This window comes from Lycium ferocissimum, chromosome 9 (assembly GCF_029784015.1).
Source record: "Lycium ferocissimum isolate CSIRO_LF1 chromosome 9, AGI_CSIRO_Lferr_CH_V1, whole genome shotgun sequence".
In the NCBI taxonomy this organism is placed as follows: Eukaryota; Viridiplantae; Streptophyta; class Magnoliopsida; order Solanales; family Solanaceae; genus Lycium; species Lycium ferocissimum.
The window spans coordinates 35515772-35542720 of record NC_081350.1 but is presented as its reverse complement, the minus strand read 5'-3'; the positions used below and the strand labels follow the sequence as shown (position 1 = coordinate 35542720).

Below are 26949 nucleotides of genomic sequence, written 5' to 3'. Positions count from 1 at the left end.
TTTACAAATTTGAGCTAAAATTGCTTAATATTTTTTTTTTTAAAAAAGTTAAATATCCAATAATTAACTCATAATAAATTCTCAAACTAAATATCTCAAAAAGTCAAAAGATTTTTCTAATCGTTTATCCTAATTTCATTAGCTTTTCTCATTGTTGTTTACGGAGTAACATATACACTTTACACCTTTGTATGCAAAGTAAACTACAAAGCAAAGAGTTTTGTCCTCCGATTCTTACTATCTTCCATGTTTGCATTTTCCTTTTTTATGCTTTATTTTCTTCAAGATTTTTTTAGCATTCTTCAATTTATCTTTTTCAAGATACTTTATAGTTTTTAGTTTTAGAATTTCTTTTGATATCACTCTAGTTTAGATAATGTTTTAAAGACTCTACTCTGGCGATTTGTATTATAATGAGTATTAATTTGTATCTAGTTTTAGGTTTTAAAATAATAATTTTATATTATTGTCAATTTTATCTTTGAATTATTAGGACAGAGTATAGTTTTGTCAACTCTAATTATGTTTCATCATAGTCATGTTATTGTGTGATGCATCTTTACATTCATTTTTTCAAGATTTTTTTAATAGTTCATGCATATGTTAGCATGTTAATAATAAATATATACATTTTTAAACTAATTCTTTTGATTTATATAACTTTAATATATTTTTTATTTAATGTTTGGCCAAATTATTTTTATTTTATAAGCTAAAAAAATTTAGAAATATTAAAAATTAAATACCCTACCCCAACTTATTTTTTTTAGGGGCTTACAACCCGGGCCCATCCAAAACGAGCATATAATTTTAATATATTTTTTACTTATATTTTTATTTTATTAATTTAGTAAATATTAAAAAATTAAATACACTGTGGGGCTTGCGCACTTGCCTATATGTAAAACGCCTCGCCTTTTAAAACACTGTGTGTAACTTCAAACACGGCCAAGTTACTACTAACATACTCAATTTTTATTTCTCTCGGTACTCAAGCGCGGGCACACAGGGAATTATGAATTTTATGACCAATGTCTGATTAAGAACCAATGCCATCCCTAGTGATGTTTTCTCTCCTTTCTCCATTGTTGTTTTCCTTTTCCCCTTTTTCTTTAATCCAATTATCAAGAAAATGATGAATCAATAAACTTCAGATGAAAAAGTATTGAAACTTGTTTGGTGCAAACTTTTTACATTTAGCATATTGCACTATAATCAAATCTACTACTGATTTAAAATTGAGAAATTTATTGAGTGGGTTAGCTAACCTCCCTAATCTTATTAATATTGTAAAGACAAAAAATTAAAGACCACCTCAAATGAAGGACATCCGGGCAAAAAAAAAAAAAAAAAAAAAAGATTGCAATTCCTATCAAGATATGTCGCCATTGAAAATCGATGGGCTGGGAATACTGAATTGGGCCTACTGCAAGATTTATGCGGCCCTGGCGCAAAGTTTTCCATTTGAGAAAATCTCAAACAGCCTTGGTGTTTGGATTGAAACGCGTGGAAGAAGAATTTCTAAACGAAACATCACTAAAGAGGATTGAAACACCTCTATATTGATACACCTTTGCGCATTTTTTGTTTGATTTTTCTCTGTTATAAACCAATTTTTTGCTCGGATTCCCCTTCAAAGGCACTGGTCTTTAATTTTTACCCTTCAAATTATTGGTCTTTAATTTTTGTCCTTTGCTTAAAAAGGTGGCCGAAAATATTCCGAAGTTCTGGATTCAAACTTACGCTCAGTCAAAAAAAAAATTTTTGCAAGGTAAGACTTTGCAAAAAGTTTGCCTCAAGACATAACCAAAGTATTGTATGTCTTATGCGGTAGACGTTGTTTTAAGCCATAACTAAAAGTTGCCTTATAAGGCAAGGTCTGTCTCATAAGACATACTTTTTGCGAAATTTTGCCTTGCGCAATTTTTAAAGTTTTTATGACTCAGTCGGAATTCGAACTCATAATCATAGGGTATTTTAGAGGAAGGACAAAAAGAAAGACCAAAGAATTTGAGGGACAAAAATTAAAGACCACCCCCAAAGAAGGCAATCGTGCAAATTATAAACCATTATACCAAAGCATGTGAAATATCATTTGATGCTTAAATTGATTCACCGAAAGCATGTTTGGATTGTTCTCCAAAGGCACAACACATAAACAAGCCTTTTAACCTGGCACGAGCTGGCAACTATGACCTTAAACTTTGTTAGTGCACAAGTAGGCACTTAAACTTGGCAAAAGTTGAACATATAAACACATACACTACACGTGGCGATGACATAACATCGAACAAAATTATGTGCCACGTCAACGCCACGTCGCATTTGTGTTTACGTTCAACTTTTGACAAGTCTAAATGCTCTTTGCAGCTACTGAAAGAAAGCTCATGGCTCTAGCCCTTTTTTGAAGTTAAAGGGTTTGTTTATGTGTTTTGCCTTCTCCAAAAGTTTTACATGGAATGATGATTAATAGCTCCTAATCTCATTTTGTTACATAGAAATAAGATATACTTACATAGAAATAAGATATACTTATAGCTATTAGAAATCATTTTATATTAAAAACGTCATGACTTAGACATTGTAATCCATATTAATAATATATCATTGAAAGCACAAATCATTCAAGTTATAATGCTGGGTATTACCAATAGAAAGTCAAGTTAGAAAATTGAATTGACCAAAAAAAGGGCTATAAAACTAAAGCTTACCTAACTTTTATTCTTACGTTATAATGGGGATGGAAGAAGGAAATTACAAAGAAATCACATCTCATATCTCTTTTCAATCTTTCACAATAGGCTATCAAGAAAGGAGATAGTGAGAATTGAATTTGGGCTAATAATTTTTATCGGTATCACTAGATTATAAGTCACATCGAACAAAATATTATATTCATACTATATATAAAAGTTAAAATACTAAATAATAAATATATACTTTAATATCAACAATAATTGTGGTATTTTATACTTATTTCAAATTTAAAATATGGATCCCTTCAATTGGGAGCAAAGATTACTTTATTTCCTCGCTTTAAGCTTTTTGGTCCCACATTTATGCCAAATCACACATTAAGTCCCCAAATCGACTTATGCTCCAAGATATGCACATTTTACAGTCAAGGCCTTATAAACTTTTTCCAAGCAAATGCGTGGAAGTTAAAGAACACTGTAGAAGGGTCCAGCTATTTCAGTTTATTTACCCAGAAACCCCTCAAATTCCACCCTAATATCTACTCAAGCACCTCTTCAATATATATTCCTTTCTGCTCTCTTTCAGTTTCCCCCAAATACCTATCTCTCTCTATCTATTTCACTCTCTCACGTTTCCTTCACAAATCAGTTTGTTTACAAAAAAGATCGCAAAATTTAGGGAATTTTTATAGAAAAATGGCGAGACCTAATCAAGCAGAAATCGAGACATTTATGAACATTACTGGTGTTTCTGAAGCTACCGCTATTCAGAAACTCGAGGTGATTTTTTTTTTTTTTGATTTAATGCGATTGTTACCGTAGGTGAATGAAAGCTTAGTGTAGCATATTATTGCTTGCAAATGATTTTTTCTTACTGCGATTGTTACCGTAGGTGAACTTTCCGCTTAGTGTAGTATTTTATTGCTTGCAATTGATTTTTTTTTTTTTTTTACTGCGATTGTTACCGTAGGTAAATTTTCGCTTAGTCTAGTGTTTTATTGGTTGCAATTATTGATTTTTTTCACTTCTGATTACTGCGATTGTTACCGTAGGTGAATTTTCGCTATTGCTTCCAATTGATTTTTTTTTTCAATTTACTCGATTGTTACCGTAGGTGAATGAAAGCTTAGTGTAGCATATTATTGCTTGCAAATGATTTTTTCTTACTGCGATTGTTACCGTAGGTGAACTTTCCGCTTAGTGTAGTATTTTATTGCTTGCAATTGATTTTTTTTTTTTTTTTTACTGCGATTGTTACCGTAGGTAAATTTTCGCTTAGTCTAGTGTTTTATTGGTTGCAATTATTGATTTTTTTCACTTCTGATTACTGCGATTGTTACCGTAGGTGAATTTTCGCTATTGCTTCCAATTGATTTTTTTTTTTCACTTGTGATTTACTGCGATTGTTACCGTAGGTGAATGAAAGCTTAGTGTAGCATATTATTGCTTGCAAATGATTTTTTCTTACTGCGATTGTTACCGTAGGTGAACTTTCCGCTTAGTGTAGTATTTTATTGCTTGCAATTGATTTTTTTTTTTTTTTTTTTTACTGCGATTGTTACCGTAGGTAAATTTTCGCTTAGTCTAGTGTTTTATTGGTTGCAATTATTGATTTTTTTCACTTTCTGATTACTGCGATTGTTACCGTAGGTGAATTTTCGCTATTGCTTCCAATTGATTTTTTTTTTTTCACTTGTGATTTACTGCGATTGTTACCGTAGGTGAATGAAAGCTATGCAAATGATTTTTTCTTACTGATTTTTGTAGTATTTTATTGCTTGCAATTGATTTTTTTTTTTTTTTACTGCGATTGTTACCGTAGGTAAATTTTCGCTTAGTCTAGTGTTTTATTGGTTGCAATTATTGATTTTTTTCACTTCTGATTACTGCGATTGTTACCGTAGGTGAATTTTCGCTATTGCTTCCAATTGTTTTTTTTTTTTTCACTTGTGATTTACTGCGATTGTTACCGTAGGTGTATTTCGCTTTGTGTAGTATTTTATTGCTTGCATTTTTTTTTTTACCGCAGGTGAATTCTGGCTTAGTGTAGTATTTTATTGGTTGTAATTATTGATTTTTTTCCTGCTGTAATCATTTGATGTTTAATTTGATTGATTGTTAATAGTATATATGTATTTTTTTGGAATTTAAATTCTGATTACTGTGATTGCTTGATTTCCTGATTTTCACTTAGTGTAGTACTTTAATGCTTAGGATTAATTGTTGCTTACTTAATTTTAATCGGCTATTTCAACTAATACAAAAATTAAAATCGGCTTCTTTATCTATTCGTAAATGTTGGCGCTTTTGTTTCCCGTGATTCAAACTAATTGAACTTTGATCAACATTTTGGAACGTATCTCTTTCACTATTTTGGTATTAGGAGAATAGTAACTTGAGGTATTTTTGTGTAGTTTTCGGATATCTAATCCTGAATTTTAAGAGAATGAATTAAGAAAAAACTAAAAATGATTTCTTTTTTAAGTTCTGATTATTGCAGTTGCTAATCGGAGGCTTTCTGATTGTTTACAGCTCATGATATTAGCTTCATCTAGTGTTTTATTGGTTAGACTTTATATTTGTTTTCTGTAATCAGCCACTTTTCGCAGTCTCAAAACGTTTGGCGCTTTTGTTTCTCCAAGATGCAAACTAAGTGAATTCGATCTAAATTTTGAGTTGTATTCTTTCACGATTTTGATATGTGGAGAGTTATCATTTTTAGTAGTGTTTGTGTAATTTATGGGTATCTAATTCTAGTTATAAGAATCTTAGTAAATCAACTCAAATTAAGCTCCAAAAGTTTGTCAAACTGTCTCTCTACAAGCTAAGAGTGCCAAACAAATTGTATGAGTCATTTTTGCTGTTCGTACAATGATGTTTATTTGGATGAATTGGATATTAACTCGACGAAGTCGTGGTAACGCATGTGTGCTGATTGTGAGGCTTGTTGCTGCAAGTCTAATGAGGAAAACTTGGTTTTAGATAGTCCCTATTTGGTTGTGCTGTTCAATTTTGCTGCTTTATGTTTTCTGAATTGGAGCTATTTCATCTATTGTAGTGTAATAGAGTTTCGTGCAGCCGGATATTTTTTTTCTAAGGTAAATAATTTTATTAATGTGGGACAACTCAATTACACAAGACCGTATTTTAAAGACTAGGGAACCTACACAATTATATTGTTCTCTACAAATGTCACCCCAACTTTCCTACAAGTAGGAACAACAAGAATACACCGGAAACTATGAATAAGAGTCTATTCCTTATGTTATATGTGTAAGGGCTCGGGTGAAGGCGTGGATGACTTTTTTGTACATTTTCAGTTAGCTTCTTGCTTATGGTTGAAATTCTAGGATGGTTTGGTTTATCTTGGGTGATGTCGTATTTCCATGAAAGAAATGTTGTTAGCTGGGACGATGAAGAGGAGGAGGAGATGTCGAGCAGGGAGGGTTTCTCCATTAGCACATGTATGGGTTGTTAGGAGAGAGAAGCAGGAGAGCTTTTGAAGGGGTAGAGATTGATTTTGACAGTCCTTGTATCCCTTATTTCTTTTTTATGCACCCATGAGATTCCTCTTTGTATAAGAGATTGGCTGATATACATAGAAACCGTATCTTATAGGTTTTTAGTCCCAAACACTTCAATAAAATTATTTATCTTATCTGGAAAAAGGAGGTTATTCTACAAAATCATTCCTAATGATCTAATCCCTCAATTCTCTTATTTCTCTTTTTCCACTAGACCCACATGATGGTTAGCATCAGAAGTTGAATGCAACAACATCAATAACAATTTCGCCTCAGTCCCAAACAACTTGGAGTTGGCTATATTAGTCCTTCTTCATTTAAGCTCATTTCATATCCTCATCATCATCAACAACACAACAACAACAAAAACAACAATTGTACCTTATCTTTAATCAAGTCTGCACTACTACCAAGGATTTGTAGGTCTTTCGATTAGGTTTACCCCTCCCCTTTTAACACCTTCACTTACCGTAGTTTCATGCCTACATGCCGGTGCATTTTGTAGGTTGAGGCAGTACATGTCCAAACCATTGCAAGCGACCTTCTCGCGTTTATCGTGCTACTTGCACCTTCTGGCGAATTTTGCCATCTCTAATCCTATCTAATTTGGTATGACGCATTTCTGCAACACATCTTATGGATATGTTGGACTTTAGCAGCCCAACATTCACTGCCATATTAACATTGCCGTTCTTATAGCTGCTGTTCTACAGAACTTACCTTTCACTTTGGTAGGCATCCCCGGTAGCACTTATCCACTTCAACCATCCAATTTTAATCCTATGAGTAACATGTTCATCTATCATTCCATTTTCTTGAAACAAGCAGCCTAGGTATCTAAATGCACTTTATTTAAATACTAGCTAATATGTGTATTTGTGGAGTGCTTTTGAATTTGATGGTTTGCGCCTTACAAAAAGGCATTCTGATATTCATAATAAGGAAAGAATTCTTGGAATCCCAAAGCCTTAACTTTGAGAAGAATATCCGACTATTTTATACAGATAATAGGTAGGTGATATTCCATAAAATCATGTCCTCCTATTTCATCCCCCTCCCCAAAAAACAAAAAAAAAAAAAAAGGGGAGGGGGTGGGGGGCATGCCTGGTTATGCATGAGTGCTCCATCGAATGTTCTTTTTTTCGTCCTGTTTTACTGGTATAAGAGGGAGAGGTATGGAGAGTGATCTGGTCAAAACATGCATATGATGTCAAATTGGAGTCAAGAAAATGATAGAATTTCAGGAAAATCTGCCGTCATGTCTTTTTGGCTTCTCTATATATTTTTGAGAAAAAAGTTGCATATATAAATGAACTTAATGCTCATAGGCTCTTGGTTTCCACCTCCCTTTGCCTTACTCGATAGATATAGTATCTACTGTAAGGAATTGGTCGCGTTAATTTTCATTTTTTTTTCCCCACAATTGATGTTGAATTACTAAAGTACCATATTCTCCTTCCAAGACATGACCCATCATTTGCTTAATCCCTCCCCACCGCCTGTAAGAAAGAAAGCGTAGAGTCTTGTAATAGAAGCTTAAATAGAATTTATGAGACGGTAATTTTTGGTCAAGTGCTTTTCTTTAATCAAGTGTGGTTTATCTTCTTGGAGCTTGGTACTCTATTAGCATCACATAGAAGTGACTAGACATTCTCTTGATTGGTATAAGGTTGGAGATGCTACTTTAGCATCTTTAGGACATATTTTGAAAAAATTCAGCCATTGTCATTGCTCGATGCTTGACTTAAATCGTAACATTTGACATAGGAGCTCCATAAATCTGTTCTTTTGCTCTTTGAATGAAATAGCTTTATTATTCTCTTATATGCTGTGTTCGTAGGAGCATGGTGGGAATCTGAACGAAGCTGTGAATGCACATTTCAATCAGGGAGACAGCAACAGGTTAGTAATACACACCCTGGGTCTCATTAATACATCCCCTATATTGAGATTTTCTGGTAAACTGTTATTTCTGCTTCTTCTTCTTTTTTTGTTGTTTCTGGCTGCTGCTAAAATGATCTTGCTTACTGTCAGTTGCTGATTTGTTGTTTCTAATTATGCAGAGTGCATGCAGCACCTGTTGCTACTGCTCCACATGAGGATGATATGGAAATAGATGATCCAATTACAGAGGAATTTCGCAGACCTCCCTTTTCAGGTCTTTCCTCTTCTAGGATTCCAAATGCTTTCTCCCTTCTTGATCCTAGTTTCACTAGAAGTGTGTTTGACACTGATTTTACAAGCCGGGCTCCATTTGTCTCACATCCAAGACAAGTAAGAGAGATCCCTATTGAGGTGAAGGATGGGGATGGACAATCTGGTCATTCTAGAAATGCTCCTGTTATTGAGGACGTTACAGAGACTGACCAGATCCTTGGCCCAGAAACTCGTGGGACTGTTATAATTGATGACGATGAGGACGAAGTATTTCCAGGTCCTCTGCCAACACATGCTGCCAGGCGTGATAGAACAAATGATGATATCCTTGACAGAGACTCTACAGCAGTGTTTTCAGAACCAAGTGCTCCTGGTGTTGATGTCTTGCCGGACTATGCCAATGATATTGAAGAGGAAATGGTCCGTGCTGCGATTGAAGCTTCCAAACGCGATGCTGAAATGTCGACCCGACAATTTGACGTCAGCAATGTATGTAGCGATATTGTTAGTTGTGACGTCCTTAGAGATTCTTCCACTTTCAGTCATTGATATTCCCTTTGTCATGCCACAGGATCTAAGTAATAATCCAAGGCCTCAACCAAGGCAGTCTCATCTAGAGGATGCTCAACTTGCAGATGCGGTGTCTTTGTCTTTAAAGGTTCATTTTACTATTGCTATACTTTTTTTTTTTTTTTTTTTTTTTCCTTTTAGCTGGTATTTCTCATGCTAACATGGATGGAATTTAGAATGCTGAGCAGGATAAAGCTATGCCTGATTCTAGCAAAGCTATACCAGAATCAGAAGGTTATAAGCCAGCTGAGGAGAATGAGCTTGGAAAATCTACATTCTCTAATGGAAGGTACTTGTTATTGTCTGGAATGTTGATTTATAAAGATTAATTGCTCTATTTCTCTTGTTTTACACGTCGTTTATCCGTTTGCACTTGCAAGCGGGACATCCCTGCTTCAACTACAGCTACCCTGCATGTGTATGTAGTTGTGAGAGTAAAGACAACATGTTTCTGCATTTTTGGATTATCTAACTAGTCTCTGCAGGCAATTTAGATCAGAGGTGGGAAGTTCATCCATCCAAGATGAAGCTGAAGATTTAGAAGAGGAACCACTGGTTTGGCGCAGAAGAAAACCTATGTCTTCAGGTTCTGAAACAGCCCAAGATATCGAAGAACGTGTTGTTAGCCCATTATCAAGTCCTCGACTGCATGATAATCTTAATCACTCCCCGAGAAACGGTGCTGCTGACTTCCAGTCTGATGAGGTATATGCTCCCTGTTTTAGTGGTGGATTTTATCATACATACTCATCTTGGTTTTGGACTATGCATATGCTTACCCTGTTACTTCCATATTCTTTCTTTGAAGTGGGGTGGTATGTCATCCCTGGAACATGATGAAGCTGTCATGCTTGAGGCTGCAATATTTGGTGGAATACCTGAGGGTACTGGATATCGTTTGCCTTATGCACCTCATCAGCCTATGCAGAATGGTGCTGATGGACCTATGGGTCCCTATCAATGGCGCACGCCTCCTCCCCCATCTCCCTCTCTTGTGGCTGAGCGTTTACTTCGAGAACAGCAGGTATCATTTTAAGCCCCAGCTGCAATTAAATTGGCTATTTTTCCCCTGATCCTGCTTCTAAAAATATTTGAACGTAGGATGATGAATATCATGCTGCATTGCAAGCTGATAGAGAAAAGGAATTGAAGGCCAAGCAAGAAGCTGAAGCTGCACTTGAAGAAAAGAGGCAGGAGGAGGAGGAATCACGAAGGAAAGCAGAGGAGGAAAAGGTATAAAGTACCGCATCTCTGGCCTAACAAAAAGTGGGAACATTAGAACCCGAGTACTTTTTTTACCTATGAACTTTATTGGTACTGTAGATTTTTTGTCATCCAATCTCCTTTCCACAATCTGATTGTACTTCATTATTGTTCTTCAACAAGATTTTTATTTTAGTTGGGTGGGTGATATACTCCCAGCCTCTCTTTCTGCTTGTCTGTGTCGTATGGTGTGTGTGATCATGCATGCACAAATGCGGCTTTATCCTTTAGGTGATAAAAAGTTTAATTTTTCCTTCTCTGTGATTGTTATCTATATTGAAATCGAAGGAACTGGTGAAACCCTTATCTTATCTCTGTAGTAGGTCAAGTATAGATAATCTGCTGGCTTTAGAATCTCAGACTCAGTTATTGATCAGGAAATGGAGAGACAATTAGCAGCAAAAGAGGCTTCTCTTCCTCAGGAGCCAACAGCAGATAACGAGAATGCTGTGAATCTTGTTGTGCGTATGCCGGATGGAAGCCGCAGAGGACGGCGCTTTCTCAAATCTGATAGATTACAGGTATATTGGTGTTTGGGGAACATGATTTCTGCAGTTTCTATGGTATGATTTCATGATGATTTAACTGGATCAATGTGTGCTTCGCAGTCTCTTTTCGATTACATTGATGTTGGCAGAGTGATCAAGCCCGGCACATATAGATTGGTAACTCTTTTTTAACTGAGTGGTAGTTTCCTATTAGTTGGGGTTTGGTTTATGTATTTGAACAAATGTTTCTTAGTTTGACTTTGACAGTATTTGTGTCTTGCAAAATAGTGTATTGCAAAAAGTTCATGCACGTTTCAAATGGTCGTTTAGTTCTTGTTTTGTTGGTTTAGAGAAAGAGTGTGTGCACTTTCCTTGTTCATAATTTCGTAAATTAGTAGTTTCATTTTGTTTGTTTTCTAACAGCTAAAATTGATACTGAATACCTGCTAAATACAATATGCCTTACATGCAGGTAAGACCATATCCTAGGCGTGCTTTCAGTGATGGAGAAAGTACCCTGTCTCTGGATGACCTGGGGTTGACTAGCAAACAAGAAGCCCTGTTTCTGGAGTCGATATAAGTTATTCATGTTGTAAAGTAGTTTCAAATTGCTCCCCTAAAGACATAGATTATACATAGGTGAAATTGGTGTTCATGGGTTGGTTTGTTTTGGTTGGTAAGCATCGCTGCAAATTATCTGATTGCGAGGGGAAACGCCAAATGATGATCATGGTGAGGAGTATTACAGCGATTTATGGTGCTTTATATGTGGAATTATTTGCTTTCTGAAAATTGAAAAAAGTTACTGTAAAGTTCGCCAAATAGTCATGTGACATAGCTAACATAATGTGCATCATCGACCGGCTTTAGAGAAATGTGAGCCATATAAAGCAAGCCATATGTTTCTAATAGAGAAACTAAAGTCATCCTTCCTAATGGAGCACTTTACGGTGGGTTCTTTTTTCCATAATCGAGAGACCTCCTAGAGCTTGGGGTGCTTAGTTTGAAATTCAGTGGATGATGAGTCCGTCCCTTTTATTTCTACCACTTAAATATTAGGTTAAGCTTTGTGCTCGCTGTGCTTTTAGTGGCAGTCGTTTACTCATCGTGCATTTGAAAGAACAAACAGTTTATTGTTATTAAATAATAACAAAATATACGACAATAAGTGATATAGCCAAAAAATGTTGGGTGGGAAAGAGAGAGATTTGTTTTGATATGCAGTACAAATGGATTGAACTGGCTTCTTATTTATAGAATGATTGAAGCTGCTAGGTAAGCTACTTTCAGAAGTTGATGTGTAAGCTCACAAACTACTTGTAAGCTGCTTCGGAAATTTGCTTGTAAAGCTACTTGCAAGCTATCTGTAAGCTGTTGGAGTGGTAAATGGATATTTACAATTAAGTGTACTCATGGCACTTATCTATTTTATCGCAAAACGAATAACTTTAATTGCATAAATATTAAACCTGGTTAACGGCCCCAATGTGGTAAATGCGTCTCGTCACAGAATGAACTGGGCAGGATTTTTGACCAAATCAAATCTGATGCTACTATGCTCTGACACTTACTGCCCTGCTCCACGTGCTCCGCAACTCTTGGATTTCACCTGTTCTACTGAAATTAAGTAGACCAGAACTAATCTACCTACTACGGCAGCAAAGGGTTGACGACAATGTCACAACAATATTTTGTGGTTTGCATGTTTTAACTGTTCAAAAGTTTAAATTATTATAAAGATGTATTTATTTATATATTGGTACGTCTACATTAATACGTGAGTTTGGTTTTCTTCTTTAATCAAGCACACGAAAAGTATTTTTTTAAACGGATGGTGGCAAGACTCTAACTCAAGCCCATTTGCTTGCTCTCTTATCTAAAAATCTAAAGTGTTAAAGAAAAAATGTCTATTTATTTATTATGGTCTTCAATAAGGTAACTGAATGTGCTTCTATCATAGATATTAGTAATCATTTTGACAAACTGAATTTATCTTAAATATTTGAAGTTTTCGGAAAAATCTAGAGGTTATTCTTTTCCGTTTTTGCTATGTAGTTGAACGCTTACATTCTCTTACGACCAAGGGTACAACTCCATCCGTCCCAAATTAATAGTCATTTTAGCTTTAAAAAAAAAAAATTGCCACAAAATTATCATCACTCTAGGAATTGAAGATTAAAGTCGTCAGTTAGTTTCAATTATACCCTTCATTGAATAGTATTTAAGAAGAAGAAATCAATCTTCTTTTATTAAATGAGAGTAACTTTAAACTATGTCTTTTATTTACTATTGTTTTTCTTAATTGACGTGAAAAAAACACAATTACAATGGATGGAGGGAGCAAATACTTTTCCTAATATGTGCGCAAAAATCTTAAAATAGTCAAAATATGAAACATATAAAACAAAACATCACTCCAACATTGGTACGAATCTTTTTGCAACGGGCCCTTCTTTGTCCTCATTGATATGGCCATCATTAAAGCAATCTAATTAATTAAACTAATATAAATTAATTTCTACCACTGTTGTCTGTCCCTTGTGTACTGTAATTTCCTGATTAGTCAGTTAATAATCGTAATCTCCCAGAAACTTCACTAGTAATAAAAAGGTTAAACAAAAAGCAACGGTCAAGTAAAAAACGGGTATCATGACGCATGCACGTGCATCGTACGTGACTTCAAATAGAAAACTAATGTCAAGTCCTTCTCAACGGCTATATTCCTCTGACAAATTTCACAACGGTCATATTTCTTGTCCCATCTCCACCGTTAGATTTTGATCTAACGGTGATAGATCAAGGTTCTTACCTGCCCTTTTTCCAACATCATCTTTACCAAAGCCATAATTTGTTTCCTTAGAGAAGTAAAAAACTAGAAGAGGGTTAGTTTGTTTCAGTTCTCAATATATAAAAAACACAGTTGCATATGTGTTTTAGCTTTTTTGGGTAGTGGGGCTTTAGGAAGTTATAATCTTTTTTCTCTTCAGTTGTTTCTCTTTGATGATGATGATGACAGTTGATGGTTTGTTTGTTTTCATGCATGTTTGAAGGTTTTGTGGAAAGCTAAGGGGTGGGGTGGTGTTTATTTTGGTTAAGTTTTAGTTAAAGATAAGGGGTGGGGTTGTTTGAAATCTTGTTTGGTGTAATGGGTTGCAAAAAGATTCAATTTTTAGTGTGTTGATTGGTTCAGATTGAGATTGGCATGGGATTCTTGAAGTTGTTGTGCTCAAAGTTTCAGTTTTTATGCTGCAAAAAATGTGTTCAGAGATTCTTCATTCATGGTGTGAGTTCTTCTTCTTTGAATCCTTTGGTGAATCAAATTTCTAGACAATGAGTTTTATTCTATTTTGAGAGTTTTGGAATCCGATGATTTTTTTTGTTTAGGTGTTAAAAATTGTTGATAATAGGAGAAATCTTCTCAATTCTTTGATTCTTTCCATTGGTGTGTGTATTTGTTGTTGATTCCATTCTTTGTTGCATATAGAAATATTATTATACAGATTTTATAGGTCCATCATCACATAGGACACACAGATATCACATTTTTTTTTTTTTTTTTTTGCATCGGATTCCAGTTTTTTGTTTTTCTTGGAACTTCACACACACTCACATATAGACATTGTTCTGTTTCTCTTGATCATCTATAGAAATTTAGCATTATAAAAAAATTGTATATTTCATAGTGAAATTATATATACATAGAGAAAGATAAGAGAGACAGACATAGAGAAGAAAAGGGGTGGGTGAGTTGGAGTTGAAAAGAAAGAACAAAAACTGGTAAGGGTGGTGAAGAATGTTGGCGGGTTGTTCTTCTACATTGTTGTCACCTAGGCATAGATTAAGGAGTGAAGCATCTGCACAGTTTCAAACTTGTAATTTCCCTTCAATGAGCACACAAAGATTGGACTTGCCATGTAGTTTTGCTAGAAAAGATACCTCAAGGTCCCAATCTATTAGGCCAGTTGGCAGCCTTTCTGTTGAGAAGCCTATTGAAGCCAAGAACACTAGTTGCTCACTCAAGCAGAACAATATTCGTCTACCGCCATCCTCAACCGAAGCTAGGAAAGAAAGCAAGGATGAATTTTGGGAAAAAGGTAGGAGCTTGAAGAGGTATGCTGATGATGATGATGAGACCTGCATGAGCAGAGCTAATAAGAGGAAAAAGGGAAATAGGAAGTCAGGTGATTGTTCAGAAGAAGGCTATGGTTTGAGTTTGAGCCAACTGGGTGGTGGTGATTTCTGGTTACAATCCGGTTTCAATGTGGCACGATCAGTTCCTCAAGAAACACCATTCTCCTTTTCTTGTTCAGGAGAGGAAGACAGTGTATGTTATGTGCCAAACAATCCTTGGATCGAATCTGTAGTGACCCAGATTACTAATTTTGGTGACAAAAATGTCTCAACAAGTCAAGATCCTGCTAAAGAGGCGTCGGTATCAAGTGCTTCTTTAGACAGTCATGGTTTGGTTCTTAGGCTTAATGAGAACCCTCCGGGGGAGCAGCATGAAATAGGCAATGGTTCTTCTAGGATACCTAATCCAAATGAGAGGGGTGAAGTTGTAATAGCACATAATGAGTCCAATAATCGTCGGGAGGATGATGCAGCTGAGCTGCTCAGTTTACTTGTGAGTTGTGTTGAAGCAATTGGCTCAAGGAATGTCACTGGTGTTAATCAACTGATAGCTAGGCTAGGGCAGCTTGCTTCTCCAAGAGGGTCACCAATAAGCCGGCTAACTGCTTACTTCACTGAGGGTTTAGCTTTGCGTGTTGCTCGTCTTTGGCCTCACATCTTTCACATTATACCCCCTCGGGACCTTGATCGATTAGACGATGATAGCGGTACGGCGTTGAGGTTGTTGAATCAGGTTAGTCCAATTCCAAGGTTCATCCATTTCACATCAAATGAGATTCTGCTTAGAGCTTTTGAAGGAAAGGACCGGGTTCACATTATTGATTTCGACATTAAGCAAGGCTTACAGTGGCCTAGTTTGTTTCAGAGTTTGGCTTCTAGGCCAAACCCTCCGAGTCATGTTAGAATTACCGGTATAGGAGAATCAAAACAGGATCTTGTTGAAACAGGAGACAGGCTTTCCGAGTTTGCTGAGGCGTTGAATCTGGCTTTCGAGTTCCATCCAGTTGTTGACAGGTTAGAAGATGTGAGGCTATGGATGCTTCATGTTAAAGAAGGAGAAAGTGTTGCAGTGAATTGTGTGTTACAGATGCATAGGCTTTTGTACGACAGTTCTGGAGGGATTCTAAGGGACTTTTTGGGGTTGATTAGAAGCACGAATCCCGATATTATTCTGATGGCTGAGCAAGAAGCTGAGCACAATGAGCTTAGTTTGGAAGCAAGACTTGTTAACTCACTAAAATACTATGCTGCTGTTTTTGATTCTATTGGTTTCAGCCTTCCATTAGATAGCCTTGCCAGGATTAAGATAGAAGAGTTGTTTGCTCGGGAGATTAGAAATATCATTGCTTGTGAAGGACGAGATAGGACTGAAAGGCATGAGCTTTTTGGGAAATGGCGGAAGCTGATGGAACAAGGGGGTTTTCGATGCACGGGGATTACAGAAAGGGAAATGCTTCAGAGTCAAATGCTGCTGAAGATGTACTCATGTGAGGATTACAGGATCACGAAGCAAGGGAACGACAATGCTGCACTTACACTGAGTTGGTCAGATCAGCCTCTATGCACGGTCTCCGCGTGGACTCCTCTTGATGCTGCTGGAAGTTCATCCTCTTATTATCAGCCAAGTTGATAGACACACAATTGTTCTTTTCGTTCACAGGAAAAAGGTTAACAAATTCTTTTTAGGTAGAGAGTCATTCATTCTTTCATTCTTTATTGCAGATAGATTTGCCAATCTGGTAAGAAAAGAAAATCTTTTAGATAAAAATGCATAGGGTCATTTTGTTTGTACCTTTGAATTCATATTTGTATTCATTCTTTATTCTTCTTGTAAGCAAGCTTAGGTATTCTTTCTTAGTTCAGTATATTCAGTCAATTTCGCCGATGTATTCTTTCTTTGGTTGTAATGATTTGTTATTGTTATTCATTCCATTGTAGCAAGAAGATACCAGATATTGTTTTCAATGAAGTAGTAGTTTCTCTAGTCAGTCACAACTTCTTTGCCTTCATTTTATATATTTGTATTTTTGAATCCCCTGTGTCTTTGTAAATGATATGCAGTCCCACACAATAAAATGCTTAGCTCAGAAGCAAATAATACTGCATTACATTAAGCCTTGAAGTAGTTTAAGACCATCTGATAACAATTCTCAAAGATCTGTGCCAAAAGTGCATAAATTTTCGAGTGAAAATGTTTCACTTGGGTCTACTCTCCTTGCGCTCAATGACAATGTAACAATCAATATGCACAAAATGAGTTTTGCAGAGATGCAGATTTTAAGATGGATATGTTAAAATAGTGGAGTAGCATTTTAGGCGGAACGTCTAATAGCTTTAAGCCTGTCATGAGCTTCTCAAAACCTAGATAATAATTGCCTATCTATTGTACAAGAGGTTTTTGAACCGATTAATTTTTTCACCTATATAAAAAACAAATTTCTCCAAATGACAAACAGAGAGAAAAATTGAGTACTTAAATATCTTCCCCTATATCACCCTCTTCTAGAATCACACTTTCAATACACGTGAATAATACAAGTCAGTCCAAGAATACTTGCTCCCCAACTAGTAGACAAGGAATTATAACCACAGGATTTAGTTTATGAGGTTACTTCAATAAATTTACAAGAAAATTCTACACTGAAATATATTTGAAAGTTAAAAAAAAAAAAAAAAAAAAAAAAAAACTTGTTCATTTGCAGGCCATTTGAATTTTTTTTCCTGCTTCCATATTTCCTCTTACCCTTAATCTTTTTTATCTTCAAAGTTCTCAACTCATGACAACTTCCACCAGGACCAACACCATGGCCAGTCATAGGAAACATTCTTCATATGGGGAAAATGCCTCACATAACTCTGACAAATTTTGCAAAAACTTATGGCCCCCTTATCTCCTTCAAGCTTGGAACTCAATTGCTAGTTGTTGGATTATCACCTTCTGTTGCTACAGAAATCCTGAAAACCCATGATAAAATCCTCTCAGGGAGACATGTTTTAAATGTTGTTCGGTCATAAAGATCAGATCTTGACAAGATATCAATAGTCTGGACTACTGAATGTAACAATGGATGGAGATACTTAAGGGCTTTATGCAAAACTGAGCTTTTCTCTGGCAAAGTATTGGAGTCTCAAGCTTGTTTGAGGGAAAAGAAAGTGATGGAACTGGTAGAATTCTTGAGGTCAAAAGAAGGTCAAGTGGTGAATCTTGGAGAGCTAGTCTTTGCAACTATGTTGAACATGTTGAGTAATGTTCTGATATCTAAAGATATGGTTAATTTGGAGAAAGAAACAGAAGAAGATGGTGGGATGGAAAGTCTAGTAAGGGGAATAGTGGAAGTAAACTCTGCTCCAAATATATCTGATTTTTATCCAATTTTAGGTAAATTGGATCTTCAAGGTCTGCAAAAAAAATTTATAGATTTAATGACAAAGATTCGTTCCAAGTGGGAACCGATTCTTGAAGAAAGAAGGAATAGTAAAGAGAGTGGTTCTTCTAGCCAACAAGATTTCTTGCAAACTCTCCTTGATAATGGTTTTACCAATGATCATATCCACCAGCTATTTGTGGTTTGTTCACTCTCTCTCTCTCTCTCTCTCAAATTTGCTTCATTAGATTCATTTTCTGGTATAAACCAATTTAGTCTTTCGGTAGTATCTGAAAAATGAAAGTCAAAGTAATCATGTTAGTCTTTGTGCATATATGCTGTTACACAACTGATATCAATGCATTGAACCTTTAGCACTTCTCTTTTTGAAGTTTTAATATTCAAGAAAGTTTAGCATATACTCACAAGTTTCCTTCTAACCCTGTGAAGGAGTTATTCACTGCTGCTACAGACGCCAGTACCACAGCAATTGAGTGGGCGATGGCAGAACTGATTAAAAATGCAGAGTCAATGAAGAAAGTTCAAGACGAGCTCAAGATAGAACTCAGCGGAAATGATTACCCGAAAGAATCTCAATTGCTGCAGATGTCCTATGTCCAAGCCTGTGTGAAGGAAACACTCAGGTTGCATCCTCCAACACCATTGCTGCTTCCACATCGTGCTATCGAAACCTGTCAAATAATGAGTTACACAATTCCTAAAGATACTCAAATCTTGGTTAACGCGTGGGCTATCGGGAGGGATCCTTTGATATGGGAAGAACCAGAGATGTTTAAACCACAGAGGTTTCTGAGTTCTGATATGGACTTCAAAGGGAGTGACTTTGAGTTCTTACCCTTCGGTGCTGGAAGGAGAATATGCCCGGGCATGTCCATGGCTGCAAAAGAAATTCCCTTAGTCCTTGCTTCACTTGTTCATTTCTTTGATTGGGAACTTCCTCATGGAAAATGTCCCGCGGAGCTAGACATGAATGAAAAGTTCGGAGTATCACTGCAAAAGAAAGAACCGCTGCTTCTGATTCCCGGGGCCAGAAAATGACCATTGGGATATATACTATCAGTATCTCTTATCTGTGCTATACCTTGTATTGTGCATTAGATACCAGTAGAATTTTTCGTTCTGCTGTAATCTTGTGGTTATAAAAACAGAAGTTCTTGTGGAGATAAGAGGCAAGTTATAGTCGATAAGATCATGTGCCCAACTGCATAAATTTTCAAGTTAAATTGTTTCACTTGGGTCTACTCCCCTTGCCCTCAAATGACAATGGAACAGCCTCTTCAAGCTTTAAACCTATTAGATGGTCTTAAACTGCTACAAAATTTCTAAATGCAGTATTATTTGCTCATGGAACTAAGCATTTTATTGTGTGGCACTGCATGTCATTTACAAAGATACCAATGATCGCATCCACCAGCTATTTGTGGTTTGCTTCCTCTCTCTCTCTCTCTCAGATTTGCTCTGTCGGATTCATTTTCTGGTATAAACCAAGTTAGTCTTTCGTAGCATCTGAAAAATGAAAATCAAAGTAACTGATATCAATGCATTGAGCCTTTAGCACTTACTCTTTTTGAAGTTCTTATATTCAAGAAAGTTCGAGTTCTCTATAGGGATGTAGTATTCACAAGATTCCTTCTAACCCTGTGAAGGAGTTATTCTATGCAGAACTGATTAAAAACGAGTCACGCGATGAGAGTTTAAGGCATTGAGTGTCAGTCTCACACATACTTATGTTTGGGGCATGACAGATGGTGATGTGTTTGAATGATCTTAATTTGTATATATTGAGTAAACCTTGGTGGAGAGTTACGTACCTGTTTTTAATATTGGTTCGAACACTATCGTTATTAAAAAAAATATATGTTGGTTTAAGTAAGGTCTCGTAAGAGGCATATAGGCATACTGTCCGTGGAACTTTCAATTTTCATTTTAAATGAATGATTGTGTTAGCTTTACTGGTTATCATACATTGTACTAAACTCACTTATGGGAATATGGCGAAGAATGGTTCACTGAAGGAAAGTACTAATACGGATCTTATTCTAACTGCTCTTGCCAATGGAAATTTTCTCAGAGTCGTTGCCTGTTGTACACTACCAAATTAAAGGATCCCAACTTTTTGAGTTGGTCTGTAAGGCATTGATGCAAATGACTTTAGTAGGTTGCTTTTTTTAATTGTTGTGCCCCCACTACTGCAGTGAAACTGGAAATTATGGTGGGGTATCTAGTCAAAAGAGTGAAAAAAAAAAAAAACTTTCTCGGAGAACAAAAATCCTTTGATTACGGACTTTTTCATGACAGGAACATAACATTGATAACCTACTAGTCCAAGAGTAACAAGGATTGAAAAGGCAATTTGAATTACATTGATCTCACAGTACCCCTTTCTGATTCCAGTGTCACTGTTGCGAATAGAAGCATCTTCCATAACCTGATTAATAAACCAAAAAAAAAAAAAAAAAAAAAAAAAAAAAGCAAGAAAGGTCAAACAAAGTGATTCTAGTTAACTATTACTCCAATTATTTTGTTGTTGTTACTGTTCCTTTTTTCTGCTTGTTATGTAATGCTTTCCCTATTTTTTGCTATGTTTTCTTTACTCTTGTATTTTCATTTTTCAAATTGCTTTGATAGCATTACTTGAGACGAGGGTCTTTGAAAACAGCCTCTCTACCTCCACGAGGTGGAGGTAAGGGGATTATTTGTGTATGTTATTGTTTATTTGTGTTGATCGAAAAATCAACTACTAAATGTGGATATGTATACATTAAGAAATGCAATATCAAATCTTTGAATACTTACTTGGATCGCTGAAGGTAACAAGACCAGTGCCTTTGAAGTCACAGTTCCAATAGTTCCTTCCATGCATCTGGTAATAAGCGTTCATGGCGTAGGATGCATGGGCGTGAATTTTATCAGGCTGAAAGCAGTAGCCATTTTCATAGATCTCCCTACAGTCGACACCTCCAGGTCCACAACAGAAATCCAGCACAGCCTGTATCACCTTCTCATCTGCATGTGGCTTAGCTACACACCAAACTGAAGGTCCCCTTAGTGACAATTTCTCTCCAAAACCCCCCATTTTTTCAGAATTTCCGCTACAGAATTGACAACTCAAATCCACATCATAAACCTTCGATCCATCCGCATTGAAAATCCCAAAGTTCCTCTCACTAGTCCCTCCTTGTTTCTTGTTTTCGTTGAACAAGGCAAACACAAAAATATCAATGCCATCTTTTGGGCTCATGGGGGTACCTGTTGGTTTTTTAAAAGATGGTGCAGCAAAAAGGTTGAAATTATTGATTTAAGATGGATCTCAATAATTTAATTAAGCATAAAAGACTATAAATAGCCAGCTTGAAAACATAATCTTCAGAAAATCTGCATAAAATATCTCAACAAACTAATCTATCCAATAGAAATTTAAAATTCAACTAAAGTAGATTTATCCTAAACCTAAGCAAATTATTATGCTAAAAGAAGTAAAGCAGTAACTGAAAGCAAATTTCAACAATACCTTTATTTGACTGAGCACGTTCAACTAATCGGCTATTATAGGTTCTAGCATTTTGAGTGGTTGCAGCGGTTTCTCCTGCATCTCCCTTGGATGGCCATCCAGATTCTGATACCATAATCTGAATCGACCGATTTCCAAAACCAAGTGCATTGATTGCTGATCGAATTGCATCAATTTGTGCATCTAGCATGTTATTGTACACGTAACCTTTAGGGTCACGTACCCCGGTTGCATTTCCTAGTAATGCATACTCTAAATTGACCGTACTGGGATTGTCCCGGTAAGCAAAATATGGGTACGCATTAACCATGAAGGCGGAATTTGTATCTGCTAAAAGCGTGACAATGGAAGTCATGGTAGGAAGGAGGGTGGTGGCAAATGTGGAAGATGAAGGTGGAAAAGAAGTAGCAAGAACAGCCATGCTATGTGGCGTGGACACTTTGATTTTGCGGGCTAGCCCGCGTGATAGTAAAACTGAATGCAGATTTTGCATTGCTTGGACTAAGGCATTATGGTCCAATTTATCATCACCATCACCATCCGGGGTTAAATACTCATTTCCTACGGCAATGGCCACAATGGAAGTGGCAGGAATGAAGGGCAAGATACGAGCGGAGAACCACTCATCAGCAGCAGACTGGTTGGCGCTTAGGTTTGTGACATTAGAATTTTCAACAGCAACAATGATGTCAATTCCGGTGTTGGAAAAGGCTTCAAGGATTTCAGGATTGGTATCGTAGATCTTAACCTTGTCAATGATGGTCGATTGAAGTAGCTGAGCCACTTTCTTTGGTGAGGGCAAGTTGCTTCCAACTGTTCCATAGTTTATTCCGACACCGTAAACATTATTGCAGCAAAGAGGGAGAAGTATGAGGAGGAGTGGCAGCACAAGACTACCAAGGAGAGACATCTCGCCAGCCCACAAATGGCCCTATAAATGTAACTGTGAGCGTAATTCTCACTACCACTTATAATGGAAGTATGGGGGTGTGAGAGCAGTGTTAGTGTAGTTTATGTATCCCCCGATATCAATGTGGTAAAATTACATGATTATCTATACTGTGTCATGTGCACTATGGCAATTCTAGTCAAAGTGGTGGGTCATTTTGTATCAAAAAGTGCTTACACAATTATGAGTATCCTAAGAGCTAAGCTGGATGGGTGTGAAATCTGCACCTGCAAAGACAAAAATGTCAAAGAAATTAAAGGCACTTCATAAAAGTCCTCCTGACATTGAAACCCGTGCAGCATTCTGCATCCAGCTATACCAGAAAATTGATCAACTTGGGCACATGATCTTATCTTCATAGGACTATAACTAGTCTGTTATCACCACAAGAACTTCTGTTTATAACCACACGAGATTAGAGTAGGACAAAAGATACTTGTATCTGATGCACAATACAAGTAAAAGCTTCAGTATAGTGGCGTTCATATTTATTCAGATTAGTTATTTATCTACACATATTTATAAAACAATCTTAGGCAATACATTGCTCTTAGTGAACGAACATGGAGAACCTTAATATACCACCTTATAGTGGATTGAGTATACATAAAACAATAACAGCAGTAAGTATTTTCCTTATGAAGTAATCAGGAACCACTATTCATTACTGAAATAATGTTAACTGTTACCTCTCTAAAACTTTCAACTAGGAGAACAAGAGTTGAATCACAAATAACCAAGCAAGAATATAAGAATGAAGAACCCAAACAATAACATTCCTTTTCTTATTTTTGTAATTACCAAATAATACGGGGTAACAATACGATCAGGAAGAGAAAATAAGTATTCCTCGTGAATAGCATGGAGGGAAAAGTAAAAGAAAAGACAGAATAGGGAATAGTGAATTTAAGCTAAGAATTGAATTATTAATGTAGTGTAAGCCAAAAAATGGAACCTGATTTCGTATTCTTTGATTTAACCAAATCCTAAACTACCTATCCCTTTTTCCAGCAACACACGTGTAACAAACATCATGTTACAGTAGTCCTTGACTCTTAGAAACAGCCTCCCAATCAATCAGAGGAAAACTGAAGGAGAAAATAGTTTTCACTTTCCCTTTGTGGAATATGAGTTTAGGCTAATTTTCATCTCAGTTTGTCGTTAGGAAGTGTACATAAGACACCGCACTATGCGAAAAAGGTTGGGAACTATTTCAGTCAAAAGCTTTACTTACCTTAAGTGCAAAATGCTGAATTACTCTATCTGTTTCAGCATGCAAAACTGCTCATATGTTTTCTTTTGAAGAATTCCAGAGAAATTACCTTACAAAAATAATGCAACATAGGAGCGCTACTTTACAAAGCCATGTGTTATTGGTCAAGGTAACTGCTTGTCTGTTTATGTAATTGCCAATCATGCTTGTTAGATGAGACATAAGATTCATAGGCAAATGTGGTTGCAATTAAATCTGAAAATATAATTTTCTTACCTCATCCAAGACAAGAAGAGAACCTGCATTATCACAGGCGACTTCCTCAGCGCCTGTAAAAATTCTTGTGGCATTATTCTTCTTGTAAACTGGTATTCTTTCTTAGTTCAGTATATTCAGTCAATTTCGTCGGTATATTCTTTCTTTGGTTGTAATGATTTGTTATTGTTATTCATCCCATTGTAGCAAGAAGATATCAGAAATTGTATTCAATGAAGTGATTCTTTTAGTAATTTCTCTAGTCAGTCACAAATTCTTTGCCTTCATTATATACTTGTATGTTTGAATCCTCTGTATCTTTAAGGGCAAGGAGAGTAGAACCAAAATGAAATAATTTCACTTGACATTTATGGAATTGCACATGATCTTATCTTAAAATATAACTTGGGTCGTTATCACCACAAGAACTTCTGTTTATATAACCACACGAGATTACAACAGGACAAAACTATACTTGTATCTAATGCATAATGCAAGGTATAGCTCAGATAAGAGATTTAGGGGTCATTTTGTAGGAGGTATTAGAGAAAATAATATTAGTATTAGATTTGGTATTATTAAATCCCTTATACATGTATTAGTTATAACTATTCCTATTCGTTTAATACAACAAATCAAACAGTCCATAGAACAAAATGCCAAAGATAACTAATCCCAAAGATTACTAATACACCTTATTCAGTACTATTATTATACACCCTACCAAACGACCCTAGTTGTATATCCCAATGGTCATTTTCTGGGCTTGGGAATCAGAAGCAGCGGTTCTTTCTTTTGCAGTGTTACTCCAAACTTTTCATGCATGTCTAGCTCGACAAGACATTTTCCATGAGGAAGTTCCCAATCAAAGAAATGAACAAGTGAAGCAAGGACAAATGGAATTTTTGTTGCAGCCAGAGGCAGGCCTGGGCATATTCTCCTTCCAGCACCGAAAGGTAAGAACTCAAAGTCATTCCCTTTGAAGTCCGTATCGGAACTCAGAAACCTTTGTGGTCTAAACATCTCCGGTTCTTCCCATATCGATGGATCCCTCGCGATAGCCCACACGTTAACCAAGATTTGAGTGTTTTTAGGAATTGTGAAACTCATCACTTGGCAGGTTTCGATAGCACGATGTGGAAGCAGCAATGGTCCTGGAGGATGCAACCTAAGTGTTTCCTTCACACAGGCCTGAAGATAGGACATATGAAGCAATTGAGATTCTTTTGGGTAATCACTTTCACCGAGTTTAATCTCGAGCTCGTCTTGAACTTTCTTCATTGACTCCACATTTTTAATCAGTTCTGCCATCGCCCACTCGATTGTTGAGGTACTGGTGTCTCCACCAGCAACGAATAACTCCTTCACAGGGTTAGAAGCGAACTTGTTAGATATACTACATACCAATAGAGAACTCCAACTTTCTTGAATACAAGAACCTCAAAAAGAGAAGTTGCTAAAGGCTCAACGCATAGATATCAGTTGTGTAACAACATATATGCACAAAGACTAACTTGGTTTACACCAGAAAATGAATCTCAGAAAGCAAATTTTGAGAGAAAAGAGGGAACAAACCAAAAATAGCTGGCAGATACTATCATTGGTGAAACCATTATCAAGGAGAGTTTCCAAGAAATCTTGCTGGCTAGGAGAACCACTCTCTTTACTGTTCCTTCTTTCTTCAAGAATCGGTTCCCACTTGGAACGAATCTCTGTCATTAAATCTATATATTTTTTTTGCAAACCTTGAAGATCAAATTTACTCAAAATTGGATAAAAGTCAGATATATTTGGAGCAGCGCCCACTTCCATTATTCCCCTTGCTAGACTTCTCATCCCACCATCTTCTTCTGTTTCTTTCTCCAAATTAACCATATCTTTAGATATCAGAACATTACTCAACATGTTGAACACAGTTGCAAAGACTAGTTCTCCAAGATTCACCACTTGACCTTCTTTTGACCTCAAGAATTCTACCAATTCCATCACTTTTTTCTCCCTCAAACAAGCTTGAGACTCCAATACTTTGCCAGAGAAAAGCTCAGTTCTGCATAATGTCCTTAAGTATCTCCATCCATTGTTACATTCAGAACTCCAGCCTATTGATATCTTGTCAAGTTCTGATCTTTTTGAAGGAACAGCATTTGGAACATGTCTACCTGAGAGGATTCTATCATGGGTTTTAAGGATTTCTATTGCAACAGAAGGTGATGATCCAACAACTAGTAATTGAGTTCCAAGCTTGAGGGACATAAGGGGGCCATAAGTTTTTGCATAATTTGTCAGAGTTATGTGAGGCATTTTTCCCATATGAAAAATGTTTCCTATGACTGGCCATGGTGTTGGTCCTGGTGGAAGTTGTGGAGTTTTGTTGAATGATTTGAAAGCTTTGAAGAGAAAAAAAACTAAGGGTAAGAGGAAAAATGTAAGCAAGAAAATAATTTCAGATGGCTGAGCCATGGCCTGCAAATGGACAATTTTATATTTTTTTCTCTTTCTAATGAGTATATTTTAGCGTAGAATTTTCTTGTAGATTTATTGAGGTAACCTAATAAAGCTAGATCCTTATCTACTAGTTGTGGAGCAAGCATTCTTGGACTAACTTGTATTATTCTTGACTTCTTGTGAATTGAAAGTGATTTTTCTAAAATGTGGGTTTTGGGGCAGTTCGTCGTCTGTCATATGCAAAATTATTAGAAAACAAAGAGGCAGTGGGTCAGGGGCTATCAGGACACGTGCTGGTACAGTATAACTTTTCTAAGAAAATGAATAAATTACCTCTGCAATTTCCTTTGTACAGTTTCTA

At 36.3% G+C, this 26949-nt stretch overlaps 5 protein-coding genes and 1 long non-coding RNA gene across 9 annotated transcripts; 3 read left to right on the top strand and 3 right to left on the bottom strand.

Annotated features, from left to right (window-relative positions):
* The first annotated feature begins 3279 nt into the window (after nt 1-3279).
* LOC132030470 (plant UBX domain-containing protein 8) lies at nt 3280-11510 on the top strand. Of its 4 annotated transcripts, none has more exons than XM_059420114.1 (11): nt 3280-3476; nt 8061-8122; nt 8284-8866; nt 8949-9035; nt 9136-9236; nt 9433-9652; nt 9756-9971; nt 10049-10180; nt 10588-10731; nt 10819-10875; nt 11171-11510. In XM_059420114.1, exons 1-11 carry the CDS (start codon nt 3393-3395, stop codon nt 11276-11278), a joined length of 1794 nt encoding a protein of 597 aa, XP_059276097.1. In that variant the 5' UTR covers nt 3280-3392; the 3' UTR covers nt 11279-11510. The 4 variants fall into 4 exon arrangements, with proteins under 4 accessions (XP_059276097.1, XP_059276099.1, XP_059276098.1 ...); XM_059420113.1 differs by having other exon boundaries at nt 3281-3476; nt 9124-9236; XM_059420116.1 differs by lacking the exons at nt 10819-10875; nt 11171-11510 and having other exon boundaries at nt 9124-9236; nt 10531-10662.
* A 2045-nt stretch (nt 11511-13555) lies between these two features.
* On the top strand, nt 13556-16824 carry LOC132030468 (scarecrow-like protein 28). The gene has a single exon (XM_059420112.1). The coding sequence runs from the start codon at nt 14492-14494 to the stop codon at nt 16457-16459; it is 1968 nt and encodes a 655-aa protein (XP_059276095.1). The 5' UTR covers nt 13556-14491; the 3' UTR covers nt 16460-16824.
* Nucleotides 16825-17280: 456 nt separating this feature from the next.
* Nucleotides 17281-19508, top strand: LOC132030466 (probable (S)-N-methylcoclaurine 3'-hydroxylase isozyme 2). The gene is made up of 2 exons (XM_059420111.1): nt 17281-18396; nt 18645-19508. Exons 1-2 carry the CDS (start codon nt 17986-17988, stop codon nt 19251-19253), a joined length of 1020 nt encoding a protein of 339 aa, XP_059276094.1. The 5' UTR covers nt 17281-17985; the 3' UTR covers nt 19254-19508.
* LOC132030467 (uncharacterized) lies at nt 18381-19187 on the bottom strand. The gene is made up of 3 exons (XR_009408050.1): nt 19051-19187; nt 18777-18886; nt 18381-18704 (listed from the first exon to the last, which is right to left on the bottom strand). It is a non-coding gene; the product is annotated as an uncharacterized LOC132030467 (long non-coding RNA).
* Nucleotides 19509-20466: 958 nt separating the features above from the next.
* Nucleotides 20467-22862, bottom strand: LOC132030465 (glucan endo-1,3-beta-glucosidase 12-like). Its single transcript, XM_059420110.1, has 3 exons — nt 21727-22862; nt 21012-21464; nt 20467-20643 (listed from the first exon to the last, which is right to left on the bottom strand). Exons 1-3 carry the CDS (start codon nt 22634-22636, stop codon nt 20612-20614), a joined length of 1395 nt encoding a protein of 464 aa, XP_059276093.1. The 5' UTR covers nt 22637-22862; the 3' UTR covers nt 20467-20611.
* A 1823-nt stretch (nt 22863-24685) lies between these two features.
* Nucleotides 24686-26730, bottom strand: LOC132030464 (probable (S)-N-methylcoclaurine 3'-hydroxylase isozyme 2). The gene is made up of 2 exons (XM_059420109.1): nt 25719-26730; nt 24686-25505 (listed from the first exon to the last, which is right to left on the bottom strand). The coding sequence occupies exons 1-2, from the start codon at nt 26601-26603 to the stop codon at nt 24897-24899; spliced, it is 1494 nt and encodes a 497-aa protein (XP_059276092.1). The 5' UTR covers nt 26604-26730; the 3' UTR covers nt 24686-24896.
* Between the last annotated feature and the right edge of the window lie 219 nt (nt 26731-26949).

Coding starts and splice junctions, on each gene's coding strand:
- LOC132030466 (XM_059420111.1), top strand. CDS start 17,986: ATGGAACTGGTAGAATTCTTGAGGTCAAAAGAAGGTCAAGTGGTGAAT. Junction 18,397..18,644: donor ATATCCACCAGCTATTTGTG/GTTTGTTCACTC, acceptor AACCCTGTGAAG/GAGTTATTCACTGCTGCTAC.
- LOC132030465 (XM_059420110.1), bottom strand. CDS start 22,636: ATGTCTCTCCTTGGTAGTCTTGTGCTGCCACTCCTCCTCATACTTCTC. Junction 21,465..21,726: donor ACGTGCTCAGTCAAATAAAG/GTATTGTTGAAA, acceptor AAAAACCAACAG/GTACCCCCATGAGCCCAAAA. Junction 20,644..21,011: donor TGTTACCTTCAGCGATCCAA/GTAAGTATTCAA, acceptor TTTATTAATCAG/GTTATGGAAGATGCTTCTAT.
- LOC132030470 (XM_059420113.1), top strand. CDS start 3,393: ATGGCGAGACCTAATCAAGCAGAAATCGAGACATTTATGAACATTACT. Junction 8,867..8,948: donor GACAATTTGACGTCAGCAAT/GTATGTAGCGAT, acceptor GTCATGCCACAG/GATCTAAGTAATAATCCAAG. Junction 9,972..10,048: donor GTTTACTTCGAGAACAGCAG/GTATCATTTTAA, acceptor ATTTGAACGTAG/GATGATGAATATCATGCTGC.
- LOC132030468 (XM_059420112.1), top strand. CDS start 14,492: ATGTTGGCGGGTTGTTCTTCTACATTGTTGTCACCTAGGCATAGATTA.
- LOC132030464 (XM_059420109.1), bottom strand. CDS start 26,603: ATGGCTCAGCCATCTGAAATTATTTTCTTGCTTACATTTTTCCTCTTA. Junction 25,506..25,718: donor GTATCTGCCAGCTATTTTTG/GTTTGTTCCCTC, acceptor AACCCTGTGAAG/GAGTTATTCGTTGCTGGTGG.